General features: G+C 53.9%; 2 protein-coding genes across 4 annotated transcripts in view; one reads left to right on the top strand and one right to left on the bottom strand.

The window, feature by feature from the left end:
- LOC108514014 (malonyl-CoA-acyl carrier protein transacylase, mitochondrial-like) lies at nucleotides 1-1080 on the top strand. Its single transcript, XM_017850032.1, has one exon. It carries the CDS (start codon nucleotides 527-529, stop codon nucleotides 914-916), a length of 390 nt encoding a protein of 129 aa, XP_017705521.1. The 5' UTR covers nucleotides 1-526; the 3' UTR covers nucleotides 917-1080.
- A 743-nt stretch (nucleotides 1081-1823) lies between these two features.
- The window catches only part of BIK (BCL2 interacting killer), a 22904-nt gene continuing 4490 nt past the window's right edge, over nucleotides 1824-20237 (bottom strand). For 2 of the 3 annotated variants that reach the window (XM_017850030.1, XM_017850028.1), the window contains exons 2-5: nucleotides 7675-7842; nucleotides 3697-3795; nucleotides 2877-3006; nucleotides 1824-2312 (exon numbers count right to left, since the gene is read on the bottom strand). In XM_017850030.1, the coding sequence (XP_017705519.1) occupies nucleotides 2229-2312; nucleotides 2877-3006; nucleotides 3697-3795; nucleotides 7675-7835 (474 nt within the window). In that variant the 5' untranslated portion in view covers nucleotides 7836-7842 and the 3' untranslated portion in view covers nucleotides 1824-2228. Of the gene's footprint in view, nucleotides 2313-2876; nucleotides 3007-3696; nucleotides 3796-7674; nucleotides 7843-19639; nucleotides 20001-20237 lie in introns of those variants that run through there. The other variant, XM_017850029.1, reaches the window with a different exon arrangement.

The raw sequence follows: 20237 nt of genomic DNA, 5'->3' as shown, positions 1-20237 counted from the left end.
GCTCTTTTCTTCCCCAGAGAAACCCCAGATGAAGGTGACAATATCCCAGACCCTGCTTTGTGAAATGGGGCTTGAATTTTAGTTCTGAATTTTTATTTTGAAGATTATGGAATAAAAAGCAAACAGACTGGTCAAAAATTATGAAAGGAGTGATAAAATTCTGAGAACGAACACTTCTTAGATAGTGCTTTTGCCTTTACCAGACACTGTTGCGTGCCTCGTAGGGTTCGCTCTTCCTGGCAGCGTTGTGAAGTAGGTGGAATTGTGCTTATTTGAGGGATGAGACAGAAGAGATTCCAGGATGTTAAGTGAATTGCCTGGGGATGGTGCTGGGACAGACAGGTCACATGTCCACATCTAACAGCTGTGGGTCTCTTTGTGGTCACTCTCCCAGTTTGGCCATGTGAATGGTCAGATCCCTAAAGGCGGATTTCTGGGACATTGCCTGGCTGAAACCTCCTTCCTTCCCCAGGCTCTACGGTTTCTCCAGAAGAATTCCTCTAAGTTTCATTTCAGACGCACCAGGATGTTACCAGTTAGTGGTGCATTCCACACCCGCCTCATGGAGCCAGCTGTGGAGCCCCTGACGCAAGTTTTAAAGGCAATTGACATTAAGAAGCCTCTGGTTTCTGTCTACTCCAATGTCCACGGGCATAGATACATGCATCCCAGCCACATCCAGAAGCTGCTGGCTCAGCAGGTGGTCTCCCCGGTGAAGTGGGAGCAGACGATGCATGTCATATATGAAAGGAAAAAGGGCAGGGAGTTCCCCCAAACTTTTGAAGTAGGCCCCGGCAGGCAGCTGGGAGCCATCCTGAAGAGCTGTAACATGCAGGCCTGGAAGTCCTACAGCGCCGTGGATGTGCTGCAGACCCTCGAACCTGTGGACCTGGACCCTGAGGAGCCCCCGAGATGACTGCAAGGGGCTCAAATGGGATAGCGCCCACTGCCCTCCTCCGGAGGCGAGGCTGTAGGCTGCGCCTGCCACACCCTCCCTTCCTGGCGGCTCCTCCTCTGAGGAGTGAAAGGGATTTATTTGCAACGTGCTTTGAAGGCCACATAAAAAGCCCTAAAAATGAGTATTTTTTACATGACCCAGTCCATTTCTCCCCCTTGGGAAAATGTTTGGATGTTGGGAAGAATGATACCACAGGGCTGGTGTGTAGGGAAGCTGGAAGCCCGGCCCCGCCTCTGCCAGCCCTGCACCATGGGCAGGTGTGCCGTCTCAGTGGGAAGGGGCGTACTGGCTGCTGCAGGCTGCACTGCCCTGTGGATGCTGGAGACACACTGGTGTGGCCTCAGGTTGGGCCAGTGCCAGGGGAGCCCCTCCTCCACCCCCAGCCTGCCCCCCAGGGCTCCTTGGTCACAAATCTGAAAGGTTATAGAACCCAATTGGCCTTGGCAGTTTTGTTCACCCCTCGCTTGACAGCTGGGAAACACAGTCCCGCATTTGTTGACATACCCAAGACATACGTATTGAGTGCCTACTGTGTGCCAGAGAGTGAGTGGGCTCTGTTCTGGTAGAACAGCCACGGCTGCGTCCTTCTGGCGGGAAGTCTGTGCAGGGAGAGGTAGGCATCCCCTAAACAGGAACTGAAAGCCCAAAGGAAATAACCCCCAACAGTGGATTTTACGCCACAGACCAGGACCAGGGAGAAGGCAAACCGTCGGGCCAAACCAAGACGGCATTTGTGGTCCCCGGCTGCAGGGAAGGATCTGATTAGGAGCACGCAGGCCCTGCCCTCCCCACCAACACGGTGCGCCTCCCTGGGGCAAGAGGAAGCCTGTGCAGGTGCTGCCAACCCCCAGAGAGGACCAGAGTCTGCTGGAAACCAACATTTTATTGAGCACTCCTGCTCCTTGGAATCTATTCCAGTAGATTCTTTGCCAAGGGCATCACACATCACACAGGGGTGTGACCAGCACTCCCCCTGCTACCTGCCTTGTAGGCAGGGGCAGGAGTGAATGGCTCTTCCTGAGCACAAGCCACAGTTCACCGGTACAAGTTCGGAGCCATAGGAATTCATCTCTTAGAAAAAACGAAAACTGGAATTAAAAAAAAGAAAAAACCTGAGTATAAAACCTCAGCAGTGTTCCAGCACTATCTCAGAGTTTAAATATAAAAAGGCATCATGAGAAAACAGTTAAAAAGACAACAGCAGCAGGCCGCCACCTCCAGGGCAGTGGTCACAGGGGTGGGGCCAGCCCCGCCCTGAGCCGCTGGGGCCTCACTTGAGCAGCAGGTGCAGGCCCCCGCTGAGCAGCGCCGCCAGCAGCAGCAGCAGCGCCAGCAGCACCTGTTCGCGGGACACCTGCGGGAGCAAAACAGAGGAGTCAGGCTCGGAGCAGACCCCAGCAATGAGGCCAGACAGGGGTGACAGCAGAGTTCCAAGGGGAAGCCCAGGGAGGTGGGGACTGGGAAGGAGCTCGAGGGAACCAGAGAAGGAAGGAGTTCAGGAGAGGGGGAAAGTGGCCCTGAGGACATGGCCAAAGAGGCCAGCGGCTGCCAGTCTGTGGGACACAGGCAAAGGGTGGACACAGGTGAGGGCAGTCAGCTGCCCTGGTGGTGGGCAGTGCAGAGTGAGACCAGGCTGCCAGGAAGGCTGCTCAGGGGGCCTCTGCCCTGGCGAGGAGACGAGAATCCCGTCTGCCAGGTGAAGGCGCTCGGGCCAGAGGGAGACCCAGGACCACGCACTGGTTTGTGCACTCATAACCAGGAATCCCAAACTCAAAAGCCTATGGGACCAGGCGGATGTGGACAATGATGACACAGCCGATGACAGGGAGTGATGGGGACTGTGGCGCCCTGAGGAGCAGCTCTGACAGCCCCCACTGGCCGCAGAGCAAATCAGGGTCAGGAATCTCAAGGCTCTTACCTGGGACCCGGGATTCAGGGATCTCCAGAACCTCATTATGTTCTCCTTAAGGGTGGTGAAGCCGTCCATGAAACTTGTAAGAACATCCCTGATGTCGTCGGTCTGGTCGTAGATGAAAGCCAGACCTAGGCTACAGACAAAGGATGGGGGGACAAAGCCACTACTGCAGGAACAGGTAGGGACAGCCTGTACTTAGATGACACTGTCACAGCTGTGGGGAACAGGGGCCTGTGCCCTCCCACCCCACAGCCACCCGGGGCCCTTTCCATGGGCACCTCCACCTGCAGGGGCCGCGTGATATGGGCTGTTTGTGGTCAAATCCATTCTGATTTCCTGCTTCCTTCCCCAGCCAGCCGCCTGCCAGTGGCCCTGTCTTCCAGAGCTGGCCACATAGAAAATAAACCCCCATTCTACAGGGCCCTGGCAAGCCACTGCCCACTCCGTTCCCCCACCGGAGACTAGCCGAGAGGCCCAGCCCTCAGGGTCTAGGATCCGAGTTCACGTAGCACCTCCTTTTAAGACCATGGTGGAAATGTACCATCTGGGCTTGATGAGGATGGCGAGAAAAGGGCCCTGGGCTCTGCTTTGTCTGTTGCCCAGGAATGCCAGGGACAGGTGGCAGGGGGCCAGTGCCAGGAGCTGGGGGCTCCCAGGGAGGTGCGGGAAGCAGCAAAGGGTTTCAGTACAGCCCCAGAGTGTCAGGGCACATTCCCCACAGGGCTTCCTCAGGGCCCAGCCCTATGCTGCATTCAGGGCCTTTACCTACCGCCTAGGGCCCCTCCCCAGGTATAGAGGCCTGGGCAGGGCAGAGGCCAGTTACCTGTGCATGGCCACCTCAGAGAGCTGGGCCAGGCGCGGGGCCCTGAGGCTCACGTCCATCTCATCCCCGATGCAGGCCAGCCGCAGGGCCAACATGTCACTGCAGGGAGCACACATAGGAGTCGGGGTGTGGCTGTGCCGTGGAGGCCACATGTACCTGGACCCACCCAGCCAATGGATTGTGTGCGGCTGGGAGTGGCCCAGAGGGTAAAAGATGGTGTCAGATTCGGGGCAGGCATTGAGCGGGCCTCCCTGCATCCCTCCTCCGGCTCCCACTTGGATTCAGAGATACCCGCGCAGTCCCATCCGTGGGTGGCCCCAGAGGTGCCAGAGACACCAGGGAGCAGCACTGCCTGAGTGGTGAGTCCCAGGCCCTCTTGTGCCCTGTGACTGCCCACTAGTGTCAGCAGCAGGTGAGTCTCCTGAGGCAGCCTGCCTGTGCACCCAGGGATGCCTGAACATCCAGAACTCGGTCTCTGAACTTCCCTGACGAATCCTGGGGCAGGCCCACCTGTGGGCTTTGGTGAAAACGGTGGACGAGGGGAACGGGCAGGTCTGGGGAGTGCTGAGCCCCTGGATGGCTGAGGCTGGCTTCCCACAGGGGTTGCAGCTTACCTTCCTTTGTGGGAGGTGAGGGGCCTCTAAGACCTGTGTCCTGGTTCCCAATCCTGAAACCAGCCCTGCTGGCACCACCACTCTCAGAATGGGGGACTAAGAAGCCCCTGGTGGCCCCCCCCACTAAACCACATCCTTGATCCTACACCCCATCCACATCCACTCCCACACACAGACTGAGACACTCCCCACCCTCCCAGCTCGCTGGTCTGGACCTCCACCAGGGACCTGTGTGCGTTCCATCCCAGTGACTACAGCGGGGGAATTCCCAGGGAGGTGGGACTCCTAGGGGCCCTGAGCTGAGGCCGGGCCAGGGCCCTGGCCCCACCCACCTGACCTGCTAATGCCCTGGGCCTACGCTCCCTACTTGAAGGGGATGCGGGTGGGAGGTGTACAGGGGTGGGCTGGCAATCAGGGTTGGGGGCTGTGGTCCTACCTCCTGTTACCCTGGGGAACCTCAGGCAAACACTGCCCCAGGATGGAAAACACTGTCCTCCATCCTTATCCATTAATGGACAAGTCCCTCCAGTTCTAAAATCCCAGCCAGCCCAATCCCTGTGTCGAGGACCTTAATGACTAAAAATCCTGAGGCTGACAGCAGAAAAGAATCCTGTGGAACCTGGAGCTGGTCCCTGGCCTGTGGGAGGCACCACATCAGAGCCAGGATTCCCCAGCAGAAAGCAACAGCTCAGGTCAGGCCTGACCACTCTCTTCCAGGCTCAGGGTAGAAACTACTGAGGTCAGCTGCTCCTGGGCCTTCACATCCCTCGTCTGTACCAGGGGAAGAATGAAAGTGCCAGTCTTGGCCAGGCGTGGTGGCTCACGCCTGTAATCCCAACACTTTGTGAGGCCAAGGTGAGTGGATCGCCTGAGGTCAGGAGTTCAAGACCAGCCTGGCCAACATGGTGAAACTCCATCTCTACTAAAAATACCAAACAAAAATTAGCCGGGCAGCCGGGTGTGGTGGCTCACACCTGTAATCCCAGCACCTTTTGGGAGGCCGAGGCAGGCAGACCACGAGGTCAGGAGATCGAGACCATCTGGCTAACATGATGAAACCCTGTCTCTACTAGAAGTACAAAAAATTAGCCGGGTGTGGTGGTGGCCACCTGTAGTCCCAGCTACTCAGCAGACTGAGGCAGGAGAATGGCGTAAACCAGAGAGGCGGAGCTTGTGGCGAGCAGAGATCATGCCACTGTACTCCAGCCGGGGTGACAGAGACTCCGTCTCAAAAAAAGAAAAAAAGTGCGTGTCCTTCCTGCCGCTGGGAAGGCTGGGTGTGCCTGGACACCTGGGTGTGCTGCCGAGTGCTGGACATAGCTGGGAGCAGCTGGCGAGTGCAAGGGTCAAGTCCTACTGGACCTTGGCCCCTGAAACCCCAGGCAAATCCTTTTGCCTCCAGGGGCCTTATCAGTCCTAGGAAGATCCCTTCTTCATGCCTTAGTAATTCTTTGAAGCTGGGGCCAGGAACTGCATGGCCTCCTCAGTCTCTTCCATAGGTTCTGGTTTTCTTTCTCTTTTCTTTCTCTTTCTTTTCCTTCTCTTTTTGTGAGACGGAGTCTCACTCTGTTGCCCAGGCTGGAGTGCGGTTGTGCAATCTCAGGGCTCAGTACAACCTCCGCCTCCCGGGTTCAAGTGACTTTCCTGCCTCAGCCTCCTAAGTAGCTGGGACTATAGGCACCCGCACCCCTCCCCGACCCCCATACCCGGGTAATTTTTGTATTTTTAGTAGAGATGGGGTTTCACCATGTTGGCCAGGCTAGTCTCGAACTCCTAACCTCAGGTGATCCGCCCACCTCAGCCTCCCAAAGTGCTGGGATTACAGGCATGAGCCACAGCGCCCAGCCCGGTTCTGGTTTTCTAAAATGAGAGCCGTCAGAGGCAACTGAACCAGAGCAACTCCATCTTGAATAGTGGCTGGGTAACAAAAGGCTGAGACCTACTGGGTTGCATTCCCAGGAGGCTAGGAGTTCTAAGTCACAGTCACAGGATGAGATAGGAAGTCAGCATAAGATACAGGTTACAAAGACCCTGCTGATAAAACAGGATTCCGCAAAGACGCCAGCCAAAGTCCACCAAAGCCAAGGTGGCCACATAAGTGACCTCCAGTCATCCTCGCTATTCACTGTGCACCAACTCCATTAGCATGCTAGGAGTCACTCCCACCAGTGCCACGAGTTTACAAATGCCACGGCAACGTCAGGAAGTTGCCCTCTATGGTCTAAAAGGAGGAGGAATCCTCAGTTCCGGGAACTGCCCACCCCTTACCCGGAAACTCCTGAATAATCCACCCCTTGTTTAGCATATAATCAATAAATAACTATAAGCATATTCAGTCGAGCAGCACATGCAGCTGCTCTGCCTGTAGAGCAGCTTTTCTTTTTTTGAGATGGAGTCTCACTCTGTTGCCCAGGCTGGAGTACGTTGGTGCAGTCTTGGGTCACTGCAACCTCTGCCTCCTGGGTTCAAGATATTCTCCTGTCTCAGCCTCCCAACTAGCTGGGACTACAGACGTGTAGTCTCGCTCTGCTGCCCAGGCTGGAGGTGCTTTGGTGCGATCTCGGCTCACTGCAAGCTCCACCTCCCAGGTTCATGCCATTCTCCTGCCTCAGCCTCCCCAGTAGCTAGGACTACAGGCGCCCGCCACCACGCCCGGCTAATTTTTTGTATTTTTTAGTAGAGAGAGGGTTTCACCATGTTAGCCAGGATGGTCTCGATCTCCTGACCTCGTGATCCGCCCGCCTCAGCCTCCCAAAGTGCTGGGATTATAGGTGTGAGCCACCGCGCCCAGCCCCAGCTACTTTTTGTATTTTTAGTAGAGACGGGGTTTTGCCATGTTGACCAGGCTGGTCTGTAACTCCTGACCTCAAGTGATCCACCTGCCTCAGCCTCCCAAAGTGCTGGCATTACAGGTGCGAGCCACTGCGTGTGGCCCAAATTCCTTCTTGCTTGAGATCCAAGAACCCTCTTTTGGGATCTGGATCGGGTCCCCTTTCTGGCTATAGAGCCACCTCCTTCAAGAGGCCTTGATATACTCAGCAGGTCGCTAAGGGCCTGGCCTGTCTAGCTCCCTGAGGCCCAAACACTGTGCCATTTTGACAGCCAGTGGCCCCAGGTCCATCTTGGGACTGTGAACATGGTGGCTGTCCAGGGGTCTGTGAGCTGGTGTCAGGGGAGGGTGGGACAGCAAAGTGAAGCCACTCCCAGGGCAGAAGCCTCCATGCCCACATCTGGGGAATCTTCCTCTCGGGGGCCCTGCCTGGGTGGCATCTGCAGTGCTCCCCCAGTCACAGAAGGTCTGTTCATCCGGCCCACCCCTGAAGTCACTATCAGGCATGGGGTGGGGCAGGCCATGGCGACCTACCTGTCCTCCATACACTCCAAAGGATCGAAGTCCTCCATAGGGTCCAGGTCCTCTTCAGGGTCAGTCACACCAAGAACCTCCATGGTTAGGGGTTCCAGGAGCTGCTCATACAGGAGGGTCTCCATCAAGATGTCTCTGGAGACGGGTCTTACTCCAGACATTTCTCCTCTGCGGCAAAAAGACAGCATATGGCTGGACCCCTCAGAACGGAGCGGTCTAGGGGCTCTCTCACAGGATGGCCCTCAGGTTGCATAGCCCTACTCACCCGCTCTTTTGATCCGCTAAAGCTGTCAATATCCCCCAGCCCCAGCTCCTGCAGGCATGAATCCCGCTACATGCTGTGTGCCTCTGGGCAAATCGCCCAGCGTCTCTGTTCTTGGAAGGGAGGGATTTGGAGATGATTCCTAAGGGCCCTTTCTTTCTTTCTTCTTTGTTTTTGGATACTGAGCCTTGCTCTGTCCCCCAGGCTGGAGCGCAGTGGCACAATCTCGGCTCACTGCAACCTCTGCCTCCTGGGTTCAAGCAATTCTCCTGCCTCAGCCTCCTGAGTAGCTGGGACTACAGGCATGCACCACTACGCCTGGCTAATTATTTTGTGTTTTTAATAAAGACAGGGGTTTCACCATGTTGGCCGGGGGTTTCACCATGTCGGCCAGGCTGGTCTTGAACCCCTGACCTCAAAGCAATCCACCCCACCTCGGCCTCCCAAAGTGCTAGGATTACAGACGTGAACCACCGCGCCCAGCCTTTTTCTTCTTTGTGAAACAAAATCAGAGTATAAATAAGTATTAGAAGTTCTCCTCTGACACCAGACCTCAAGAAAACCCAGGCACCTGCTGTCAGCACAGGGGACAGAGGCGAGGCTGCACTGGCAGGGCGATTCCTCTGCACCACTTAACAGAAGGCCACACCTGTTCTTTGGTGTCTGCTATTTCTCTTGAGAAGGCAGGCAGAGAAGCAGCATGAGAAAAACATATCACAATCCCCATTCCCAGTAAGACCATCGCTAATTCTTCTAGTGATTTTCCTAAACACGTGTTCGCATCACACACCCTTCTTCACAAATGGGATCACCCCATACACAGTGTTTTACAGCCTTCTTTACTGGCAAATGCTATTTACCTCTCCAATATCCATTCCACCTGGCTCCTTGCTGATAGAACCCCAGTTTTCTTTGGGGTGGTCCTGCATCATCATTCATCTAAGCCAACCGCGGCCCTCCTCTCCCTCAGCTTCCCAGCATCCCTTGCAGCTGGTGGCAACCGTGTAACCCAGTTCTGGTCAATGAGGGCTCAGAGGCTGGAGGCAAGGGTTGGATGCCAGGGAGCTGACACAGCCAGGGCAGCCCCTTCAAAGATGGAGCTGCAGCGGCTTGGCCAGGAAGAGCAGAGTGGGGAGGCAGAGAGCACCCAGGCCTGAGGGTGTTGCCGAGCTGCCTCCTCCAACTGTTTGTAAGAAAAATGAACCCAAATGTATCCTCATCGCCATTCATTGAGTTTCCTGTTCTTTGCCACCAAAGGCCTTCCTAACTGTGATCATTGCGAATTCCCACGTCAATAAATGTTTCATCCTGATGGCAGAGAAGGGTTCTGCGACCCGATTCAGTATCATGTACCCCACATTTACCCCACAGTGTACCAAACAGTCTTCGATCTAGACGATGATAATGACAATGACTGTGGCACGGGAATCTAATGGCCTAGTTCAAAGCCCAGCTCTGGCAGTTAGCACCAGTGTGTCAGTTTCTTCATCTGTGAAATGGATTTTATGGTCTGAGAGCCCTGCCCTGGGCTATTGGGAAGACGAAATAAGGAACTCCATGTACTTTGAACAGGGCCTGGCACGCTGGGAGGAAGCTGGCACTAACCATTACCTTTATGCCTCAACTCATTATTTTCTTACCATAATACCCTGGGTGTTCTTAATTTTCAATTCCCCATGCCTGCTGATAGAACACTCTGCCCTGCCACTATCTCACTGAACTGTTTGTTCACACAGGACACTGAGACTTACAGAAGTTCATGACTAAGCCAAGAAGGGACAGAGCTCCAAGTCTCCCTGCCCCCCACGCAAGGGAGAACTGACAGCAGGCAGGACCCACAAGGCCGCCCTCCCACAGGCCTAGGCACAGGTGTGTGATCACAACTTGCTTTCAGCATTCAAGGGAGATGGATGGGCTGGGTGTGGTGGCTCACGCCTGTAATCCCAGCACTTTGAGAGGCTGAAGTGGGCGGATCACCTGAGGTCAGGAGTTTGAGACCAGCCTGGCCAACATGGTAAAACCCCGCCTCTAATAAAAATACAAAATTAGTCAGGTGTGGTGGCGCATGCCTGGAATCCCAACTTGAATCTGGGAGGCAGAGCTAGATTCTGACTCCAGAAGAAAAAATAAAATGTCACAGATGGGATGTTTACATTGTATAGATTGCCAGCACTGTGCGTGTTAAGGTGGCATTAAAAGAACTGCGTCCAGAACTTCCGGCTGCCTTGGGTGTCTATGCAAAGGGCATTTCCCTAGGAAAGCAGCTCCAGCCCTTGTTTGCTTTTCCCCCCTTTCCCTACCCCTCGAAAAGGCAGTCTCCTGCTCTGTGCTCCTGTGGAGACCCCAGTACCTCCATGCCCTGCAAAGTGAGAACGACAGTGGAACCTCAGCTCACTGTGAGCTGAGCTGTGAGCTGCACTGAGCCTTGCCTTAAGCCACTGTCCCAACAGCCCCCTTACACAGCAGGCATTCCCAGAATCCTCAGGCGCCAGATAGGAAGAAGGCCCCAGCCACCGGAGTGGGCTACGCCGTCCAGGGTCTACAGCAGAGAGTAGGCCGGGCCTACCTGAGGAGTCAGTCACCCACGCTCTGCCTTCAAGACCCTTTCAAGCTCCCCACCCCGCCAACATCCCCATCTGAGTAGACCCAGGACCACGTCTCACCTTAGATTAATATGCTGACCCAATCCTTCCTGCCCCAGCCTTGGTTTCCCCATCTATTGTGTTTTTGTTGGTGGTAGTGTTTTTTGTTTGTTTGTTTTTTGAGACAGTCTCACTCTGTTGTCCAGGCTGGAGTGCAACGGCGCGATCTCAGCTCAGCTGCAACCTCCGCCTCCCAGGTTCAAGTGATTCTCTGCCTCAGACTCCCAAGCACCTGGGACTACAGGCGCGCGCCACCACGCCCGGCTAATTTTTCTGTTTTTAGTACAGACGGGGTTTCGACATGTTGGCCAGGCTGGTCTCAACTCCTGACCTCAAGTGATCCGCCCACCTCAGCCTCCCAAAGTACTGGGATTACAGCACTTTGGATTAACTCATTAAATACCCATTACCCTCTACCCCATCAAAGAAGTGACCTAATCTGAGCCTTTAACCTCCGGCCTCTAGGCCCGGGCCCCAAGATTGGCTTGATATGAATGGCGAAGATCCCATCACCATACCAGGCCAGGGCTGGCCTTGGGGCCCAGATGTGCATGGGAAAACTCAGTGTTGAGCCAGGGAGTGGAGGGTGGGGGGCCTGCCCAGGAGGGTCCTTACAGCTGTGGTCTCTCCTGGCCACCCCACCAGCCCAAGGGAGGCCCAGTCCTGGTCAGCTCTTACCTGGCACCTGTGCTGAATGCCTTACTGGTCTCCAGCCTTCAGTGGAGCTCTCTCCAACCTAATCTCTAGGTAGCAGCCCCAACCCTGACCCTCTCACTGCTCTGTTCGGCTCCCTAGACCTGGCCTGCTGCAGTGCAGCTCACGCCTGTAATCCCAGCACTTTGAGAGGTAGAGGCAGGTGGATCACCTGAGCTTAGGAGTTTGAGATTAGCCTGCCTAACGTGGTGAAACGCCATCTCCACTAAAAATACAAAAATTAGCTGCGTGTGGTGGCGCTCGCCTGTAATCCCAGCTACTCGGGAGGCTGAGGCAGGAGAATCACTTGAATCTGGAAGGCGAAAGTTGCAGTGAGCTGAGACGAAAGTTGCAATGAGCTGAGACTGCGACATTGCACTCCAGCCTGGGCAACAGAGCGAGACTTGTCTCAAAAAAAAAAAAAAAAGTGGGGGGGTTGTGCCACATCCACTAACAGGCTCTCCCTCTGTGGCCCTGCCACCCCAATCTTGGTTCCCGCCCTAACCACACTCAAGATAAGTACACTTTCCACGGATGGTGCCTGGTCCTGCCATGCCTCCAAGTCTTCAAATGTGCAGAGCTCACCAGCCAACCTCAGACTGGCCCATGCCTATGCCTATTGGCCCTTTTATAAAAATTAAATTTTATTATTATTTTTTTCACATATAGGGTCTCACTCTTTTGCCCAGGCTGGAGCGCAGTGGCCTGATCATGGCTCACTAAAGCCTCAAACTCCTGGGCTCAGGCAATCCTCCCACCTCAGCCTCCAGGGTAACTGGACAGGTATGTACCATGCACATGGCTAATTTTTATATAATTGTTGTAGAGATAGGGTCTTGCTTTGTGGCCCAGGCTTGTCTCAGAACTCCTGGCTTCAGCTCCCACCTGGGCCTCCCAAAGCACGGAGATTATGAGTTTGAGCCTGGCCGATTCAGGCATCACCTTATTGGACCCTCAGAGTCTGCGTGTCTCTCCTCCCCTCTGGCTCCAGCTGACTACACTAGCTGCTGCTCAGTTTTGTACCTGTGGCGGGCTGGAGTGTGGGCTCTGCAACTGGGCTGTTGGGTGTCCCTGGGCAAGTTAGCTGACCTCTGTTTCCTTAATTCTGAAACAAAGATGGCTCTGCCTTAGTCCCAGTACTTTGGGAGGCCAAGGCGGGCAGATCATGAGGTCAGGAGTTCAAGACCAGTCTGGTCAACATTGTGAAACCCCCTCTACTAAAATACAAAAATTAGCTGGGCGTGGTGGTGGGCACCTGTAATCCTAGCTACTCGGGAGGCTGAGACAGGAGAACTGCTTGAACCCGGGAGGCGGAAGTTGCAGTGAGCTAAGACTGCGTCACTGCACTCTAGGCTGGGCAACAGGGCAAGACTCCATCTCAGAAAAAAAAAAAAAAAAATTAGAATGGAGATACTGGTAACACCTATTGCACAGGACTATTGTGGGGATGAAATGATCCGGCACAGAGTAAACCCCTAAGAGGGGAGCTGCTGTTCTTATCAGTTTCTGGTTCTCAGCCCAAGACCTGGCATAGAGCAGACATACATTTGTTGACTGAAGACATGGAGGCAATCTACTCCCAGAAGACACCCTGTGAGGTCACTGCAGCTGCAGATCCAGGAAACTGGACTGGTTTTTATTATCTTTTTTTTCCAGCAAACTTGCAAATGAGTAGTTGAAACCCTTCTTTGGTGAAGGAAGACACACCTAGCCATGTGTCCCCACCCAGGCTACAGCCCACACTTTGCCTCCTACACACTCACCAGTGGAAACACCAGGCGCCAGTCAGAAGCCCTGTTTTACCCTAAGAGGTTAGGATGCAAATCTAATGTGTGCAGAAGAGAGCGCCACACCCACGGCCTTGAGGGTACCTGCAGGGCTCAGAGCGGGAGGGAGGGCAGGTTCTGGACAGAGCAGCCTGCATTTGGTGAACAGCTCTGCACTCAACAGCTTGCCTGTGGCTCATCTGGAAGATGGGGAAACGCCATCTACCTCCTAAGCCCCTCCCGGGTTGTGCAGAAGCACAAGCAAGTAGAGATGTGTCCTGCACAGTCCTCAGCAGGTGTTCAAGCGCTGAGGCCGCAGGAGTGTCAGGGCAGGGGTGGGGGGGCAGAGGTGGGTGGGGCTGGACCTGAGGGTGGGGTCGAACTCCCGGTAGGGACCCTCAGACTCTCATGATCTCACCCAGTCCTGCCAAAGCCAGGCAGGTGGGATCTGACACTTCCCATTTCACAGGCAGGCAAACCAAGAGGGTCAGGGGCCACGCTGGGGTCACAGGGAGGGCCAGCTGAGTGGGCCCAGCTAAAAAACCCTGGTCCAGTCTTCCACCTGCAGCCCGCCCAGTCACAGCCTGGCCCTGGACCATGAGGGTGGGGTGACGCAAAGCCCTTGGAGCACACACAACTCCAGTGCAACCCAGCAGGAAACGCCCTGAGCCTGCAGCCAGGCTGGACCTCAGTTCCACCCCCTGCTCGGCCCCTGCTGTGTGGCAGAACAACCAGCTCACCTCTGAGCCTTGCAGAAACAGCCGGGCCTCCAGGGCTGCTGATAGGATGAAAAGATACACTACTGCCCATTTCCCGCCACCTAGCAGGGGCTCCATAAAAGCTGGTTAACACAATCAACAGCCTTAGAAGGGAGGAGACCAGAGGCTCAGGACACCACAGTGGACTGCACATGTTGCTGCCTTTCTGGGGGGTAGTATGACAATCAGCATCCACCAGTCACACACGCACATGACCTTTGATTTCTAGGGATGCATCCCACATACACCCCCGTGTGCACCTGGCAGCCCTGAAAAATTGAAGCCAGAGATCTGCAGACACCGCTGTGCTGTCATCACAGCCCTTCGGGAGGCCGAGGCGGGCAGGTCGCACGAGCCCAGTTCAAGACCAGCCTGGCCAATATGGCGAGACCCCCTCTCTAAAAATAAATTAACAATAAAAATTTTTAAAATATATGAAATGGGCCAGGCATGGTGGCTTACACCTGTAATCCCAGCACTTTGGGAGGCCAAGGCAGGCAGATCACGAGGTCAAGAGTTCAAGACCAGCCTAACATGGTGAAACCCTGTCTCTATCCCATTTCAAAAAAATTAGCCAGGTATGGGGTGCGCACCTGTAATCCAGCTACCCGGGCAGCTGAGGCAGGAACATTGCTTAAACCTGGGAGGAGGAGTTTGCAGTGAGCCGAGACCTCACCATTACACTCCAACCTGGGCGACAACAGCAAAAAACTCCATCTCAAAAAAAAAATGTGTGTGTGTGTGTGTGTGTGTGTGTGTGTGTGTGTGTATGAAATGGAGCTATTTGATGTTTTTCTTCAAGGTATATTTTTTCTTTTTTTTTTTTTTTTTTGAGACAGAGTCTTGCTTTGTCAGCCTGGAGTACAGTGGCAAGGTCATGGCTCACAGCAGTCTCCACCTCCCAGGCTCAGGTGATCCTCCCGCATCAGTCTCCCAAGTAGCTAGGAGGACTACAGGCGCACGCCACCACTCCCAGCTAATTTTTTGGGTTTTACATTGCCCAGGCTATATTTCAAGAAGCTCAAAGTACACAATGCCCTATATCATGACTCCCTCACCACCTGACTGGGGAAGCCCAGGCTCCAGACCCCGCTGTTAGGAACCTGCACGTGTCCAAAACTGCTCAGTTTGGAAGGGTGGGTCGATTCGCTTCCCATAAGTGATGGAGAATTAGCTAAGAAAAAAGAGGGAAGGCAGGGAGATTCAGAGAAGGGAGGAGAGGGGAGGAGCACCAAAGGGGAGAGGGAAGACAGAAAGGAATTTCCTTTTTTTTAAATTTCTTCAAGAGGGAGCCTCGCTCGGTTGCTCAGGCTGGAGTGCAGTGGCGTGATCTCGGCTCACTGCAGCCTCCGCCTCTGACAGTGAAGAGTAGAATATGGATGTGCAGGTGGGTATTCAAAGCGTGGTTTCAACCGATTGTGTGCCACGCTTGCACTACTATACAGTGAAGAATCCTCAACCGAATCAAATCAAAGTTGGGGGACATCTGTGCAGTAAAGTTGTAAGAGGCCGGGCACGGTGGTTCATGCCTGTAATCCCAGCACTTTGGGAGGCCAAAGAGGGCAGATCACGAGGTCAGGAAATTGAGACCATCCTGGCTAACACGGGGAAACCCCTTCTCTACTAAACAATACAAAAAAATAGCCGGGCGTGGTAGCATGCACCCATAGTCCCAGCTACTCGGGAAGCTGAGGCAGGAGAATCATTTGAACCCGGGAGGCGGAGGCTGCAGTGAGCCGAGATCACCACTGCACTCCAGCCTGGGCGACAGAGTGAGACTCCATTTCAAAAAAAAAAAAAGTTGTTAAGGGTGACAGTGTAAGGGAAGCACTCTCTCCTTTCCTGCCAAAAGAGTAAAGGGGATCAGGGCCCTTGACACAGTCATCCCTGAAACGTCAGCTGCAGCAGGGGTAGGGGCTTGGGCTCTGGGGCCAGCCTGCCCAGCTTCACTCATACATGGGCTACTCCTGGGGAAGCAGCTAGCTTCTCTGCACCTCAGTTTCCTCCTCAGTAAAATCTACCTCCTGGGGTTGCTGTGAAGATTAAATGAGCTAAATCAGGTAAAGTACCCATGAGTGAGTGCTCAATAAATATGAGTTGTTATTTTTTGGAGGCTCACAAAGAGCCCTTTAGCTCAAAGTATACACTATCACCACCTGAGTGATAGGAAGGAGTGGCCCTGGATCTCACTACCGCACCTTCTATAGAAAACAGGGCCCAGGGACAGAAACCAGACATTCCAGTCCATCTCCGAAAAGCAGCACACTTTCCCCACATAGCATGAAAAAAAGACACCTCTACCACGCTGCAGACATGCATTTAGTTATTAGGGAAAAAAAAAAATCAGTAGTATGTATCTTGTTTCCTCAAGTTTCAAGAAAAAAAAAAAAAATGAAAGGTCACTTTCTTCTCTTCAAACACTGATGTGTAGCTAGTAACTTGGATAAAAAGGTGCCACCCTACAAAATGTGCTCAGTGTGTTCTGATTCCAGGATGGGCTTGGCCGCCTGGGCTGGGCCTGGGAGACCTCCGTCCTTCACAGTGGAAACTGAAGCCGGGTGCCAGGGCCGCATCCGGCTTCAAGATCTAGAATCAGAGCCTTTGAAATTGAAAAGGGGCGTCTGAAAGGGCACCCCCACCTGGGGCGTTCAGAGCTAAGGCTCCAGAATGAAGGTGTCACCTGGCTAGTGACAAGATGGGAGTCACCTGAGCTGCAGACCCCCCAAGATCCCCCTGTGGGAGGCCTAATATGGAGAATTATCATTTTGGGACAGGGTCTCTCTCTCAGCTAGGCTGGAGTGTGGTGGCATGAACGTGGCTCACTGCAGTCTCCACCTCCCTGGGCTCAGGTGATCTTTCCACCTCAACTGCCAAGTCCCTGGGATTACAGGCATGCGCCACCACAGCCGGCTAATTTTGTATTTTTAGTAAAGACGGGGTTTCACCGTGTTGCTCAGGCTGGTCTCGAACTCCCAACCTCAGGTGATCCACCCGCCTCGGCCTCCCAAAGTGCTAGGATTACAGGCGTGAGCCACTTCGCCTAGCAGACTTAGCTTGTATCCATTACTTTGAACCTGACAATGAGTCTGTAATTACTTACATAATTAAACATACTATCCCTTACCCCAACCCCCACGGAGGGGGACTGTGTGATCCTGGTCACAGCACCTCTCTGATGCGCTCGCAGGGACAACCACAGGAGTGACACTGAGTCCTACATGAGACTTCAAACCCTGAAACCCTTGGCTGGGCGCGGTGGCTCACACCTGTAATCCCAGCACTTTGGGAGGCCAAGGTGGGCGGATCACTTCAGGTCAGGAGTTCAAGACCAGCCTGGCTAACATGGTGAAACCCCATCTCTACTAAAAATACAAAAAATTAGCCGGGCGTGGTGGCAAGCGCCTGTAATCCTAGTTACTCTGGAGGCTGAGGTGGGAGAATCGCTGGAACCCGGGAGGCGGAGGTTGCAGTGAGCTGAGATGGCGCCACTGCGCTCCAGCCTGGGAAAGAGAGTGAGACTCCACCTCAAAAAAAAACACACAAAAAAACCCTGAAACCATTCCGAAACAAGGCACCACCCAGAGGCAGGACACAGGGACTACTTTCAGATCATGCTTCCCCCACCCAGTGGCCCCTCAGGGCCCTGCACAGGGATGCAGATGTGCTGAGTGACGAACAGGCCTGTTTCCGTTTTGCCTGGCATATTGTAGAGATGGTCCAGATGTTTGGTTTAATGTCAGTTTCTCTCTTACAAGAAAGCAAACCCCACTCCCTCCCACGCACACCCCACCCCACCTGGTACAGCCCCAGACAGATTCAGGGCTCTTGCGGAGCCTGGCTCTGACAAGGGGCACTTGGCTGCTGAACCCCTGGGCCTGGGCCACGTTGGCCATGGGGTTTGGAAGAATTCCTTAGCCTCTCTGGTCCCCTAATTCTTCATTTCTAAGACTACAGTTAGGGGAAGCCAGGTGTGATGGCTCACTCCAAAATGCATTTAAGGCCAGGCGCGGTGGCTCACACCTGTAATCCCAGCACTTTAGGAAACCAAGGCGGGTGGATCATCCGAGGTCAGGAGTTCGAGATCAGCCTGGCCAACATGGTGAAACCCCCATCTCTACTAAAAATACAAAAATAGCTGGCTGTGGTGGCGGGTGCCTGTAATCCCAGCTACTTGGGAGACTGAGGCAGAAGAATCGCTTGAACCTGGGAGGCAGAGGTTGTAGTGAGCCGAGATTGTGCCATTACACTTCAGCCTGGGTGACAAGTACAAAACTGTCTCAAAAAAAAAAAATGCATTTAATACATGTAACCTACCCAACCTCACAGCTCAGCCTTTTGGAGGCTCCCACCACTTTAAGAGGACAAGGTGAGAGGATCACTTGAGCCCAGGAGGTTGAGGCTGCAGTGAGCTGTGATTGCGCCACTGCACTCCAGCCTGGGCGACAGAGTGAGACCCTGTATCAAAAAGTCAGGGGAGAGAGATTTTAATCTATGTCCTTTCCTGTTTGAACACCTATAAAAATAATCCTAACTGTAGAGGAAGTGTACCAGACTAATAATTCTCTCGACTGATTTTGAAATGACCCCAAAAAGGGGAAGCCTGTGCCTTTTTATCACCATGAAGGAAGCAGAGAATGCCAAGCCACCACCTGGGTCTACAGTTGTTGAGTTTCAAAAGTTCATATTTAAAACAAGTTCTGAGCCGGGGTGCGGTGGCTCCCTCCTCTAATCCTAGCACTTTGGGAGGCCAAGGCAGATGGATCAACTAAGGTCAGGAGTTCAAGACCCCCCTGGTCAACATGGTGAAACAATGTCTCTACTAAAAATACAAAAGTTAGCCAGGCGTGGTGGCTGGTGGCAGGCACCTGTAGTCCCAGCTACTCAGGAGACTAAGGCAGGAGAATCACTTAAACCTGAGAGGCACAGCTTGCAGTGAGCCGGGATCATGCCACTGCACTCCAACCTAGCAGACAGAGCAAGACTCACTCAAAAACAAAAATTAGGCCAGGCGCGGTGGCTCACACCTGTCATCCTAGCACTTTGGGAGGCTGAGGCAGGTGGATCACCTGAGGTTCGGAGTTCACAACCATCTTGGCCAATATGGCGAAACCTCATCTCTACTAAAAATACAAAAATTAGTCAGGCGTGGTGGCGCGTGCCTGTAATCCCAGCTACTAGGGAGGCTGAGGAAGGAGAATCACTTGAACCCAGGAGGTGGAGGTTGCAGTGAGCCGAGATCACGCCACTGCATTCCAACCTGCACGACGGGAGCAAGGCTCCATCTCAAAAAAAATAAAATAAAACAAGTTCTGAAATGTTGAAAACTAGCTGGGTGAGGTGGCGGGCGCCTGTAGTCCCAGCTACTCCGGAGGCTGAGGCAGGAGAATGGCGTAAACCCGGGAGGCGGAGCTTGCAGTGAGCTGAGATCTGGCCACTGCACTCCAGCCCAGGCAACAGAGCGAGACTCCGTCTCAAAGAAAAAAAAAAAAGTTCTGAAATGCTGAGGCTGAAGAATATGAAGACTGTTCACCCTGGCCCCGACCCTGAGGCTTGAGAGGCAGGTACCGCCCCTGGGCTCAGCTTCACAGTGTTTGGGTCTCCCCTATGAACTTGCACCCCAGCCCTTTCACACCCCAACTCCTCCTTTACATCCCCCCTCTGCTACCATCATTCCCCAGGCAGGCACAGGGGACTCACTCATTCCTTGGGGCTCAGGCACAAGTCACTTCCTCCCAACCCTCCCCCAGACAGTATTAACTGCTCCTCATCTGTGTTGTCCCAGCACCTTGGGTAAACAGACCTGGATTGGGCACTCAGCCCATCAAGGTCTCATTAAATGTTTACCTGTGTGTCTGACCCAGCCGGCCAGGAACCTGCATGGCCCCAGCACAGAGCAAGGACCCAGTGAAAGCAGGTGAGAGGATGCGGACAGCCAGAGAAAGGGTTGAGAGTTCACTGCAAAATCCTGAGAATGAGGGAAGGGGTTAATCAAGCGCTCGGCTCACAATGGCAGGCTGTTCCTGGCTGGGAGACCCTGGACTGGACAGTATCACCTTCTGTTAAAGGCCAAGAAGGAAAGCCCGATGGGCAGATGTAGCCCTGAGAAGGAGGTGAAATGCTGCATGCAGGGTATACATGCAGATCACAAGGTCAGAAGTTCGAGACCAACCTGGCCAACGCTGTGAAACCCCATCTCTATTAAAAATACAAAAATTAGGCCGGGTGCGGTGGCTCAAGCCTATAATCCCAGCACTTTGGGAGGCCGAGACGGGCGGCTCACGAGGTCAGGAGATCGAGACCATCCTGGCTAACACGGTGAAACCCCGTCTCTACTAAAAAATGCAAAAAACTAGCCGGGCGAGGTGGTGGGCGCCTGTAGTCCCAGCTATTTGGGAGGCTGAGGGAGGAGAATGGCGTGAACCTGGGAGGCGGAGCTTGCAGT

Source organism: Rhinopithecus bieti, unplaced genomic scaffold (genome assembly GCF_001698545.2).
Source record: "Rhinopithecus bieti isolate Rb0 unplaced genomic scaffold, ASM169854v2 scaffold_33210, whole genome shotgun sequence".
Classification (NCBI taxonomy): Eukaryota; Metazoa; Chordata; class Mammalia; order Primates; family Cercopithecidae; genus Rhinopithecus; species Rhinopithecus bieti.
This window is presented reverse-complemented; position numbering and strand designations above follow the sequence as displayed.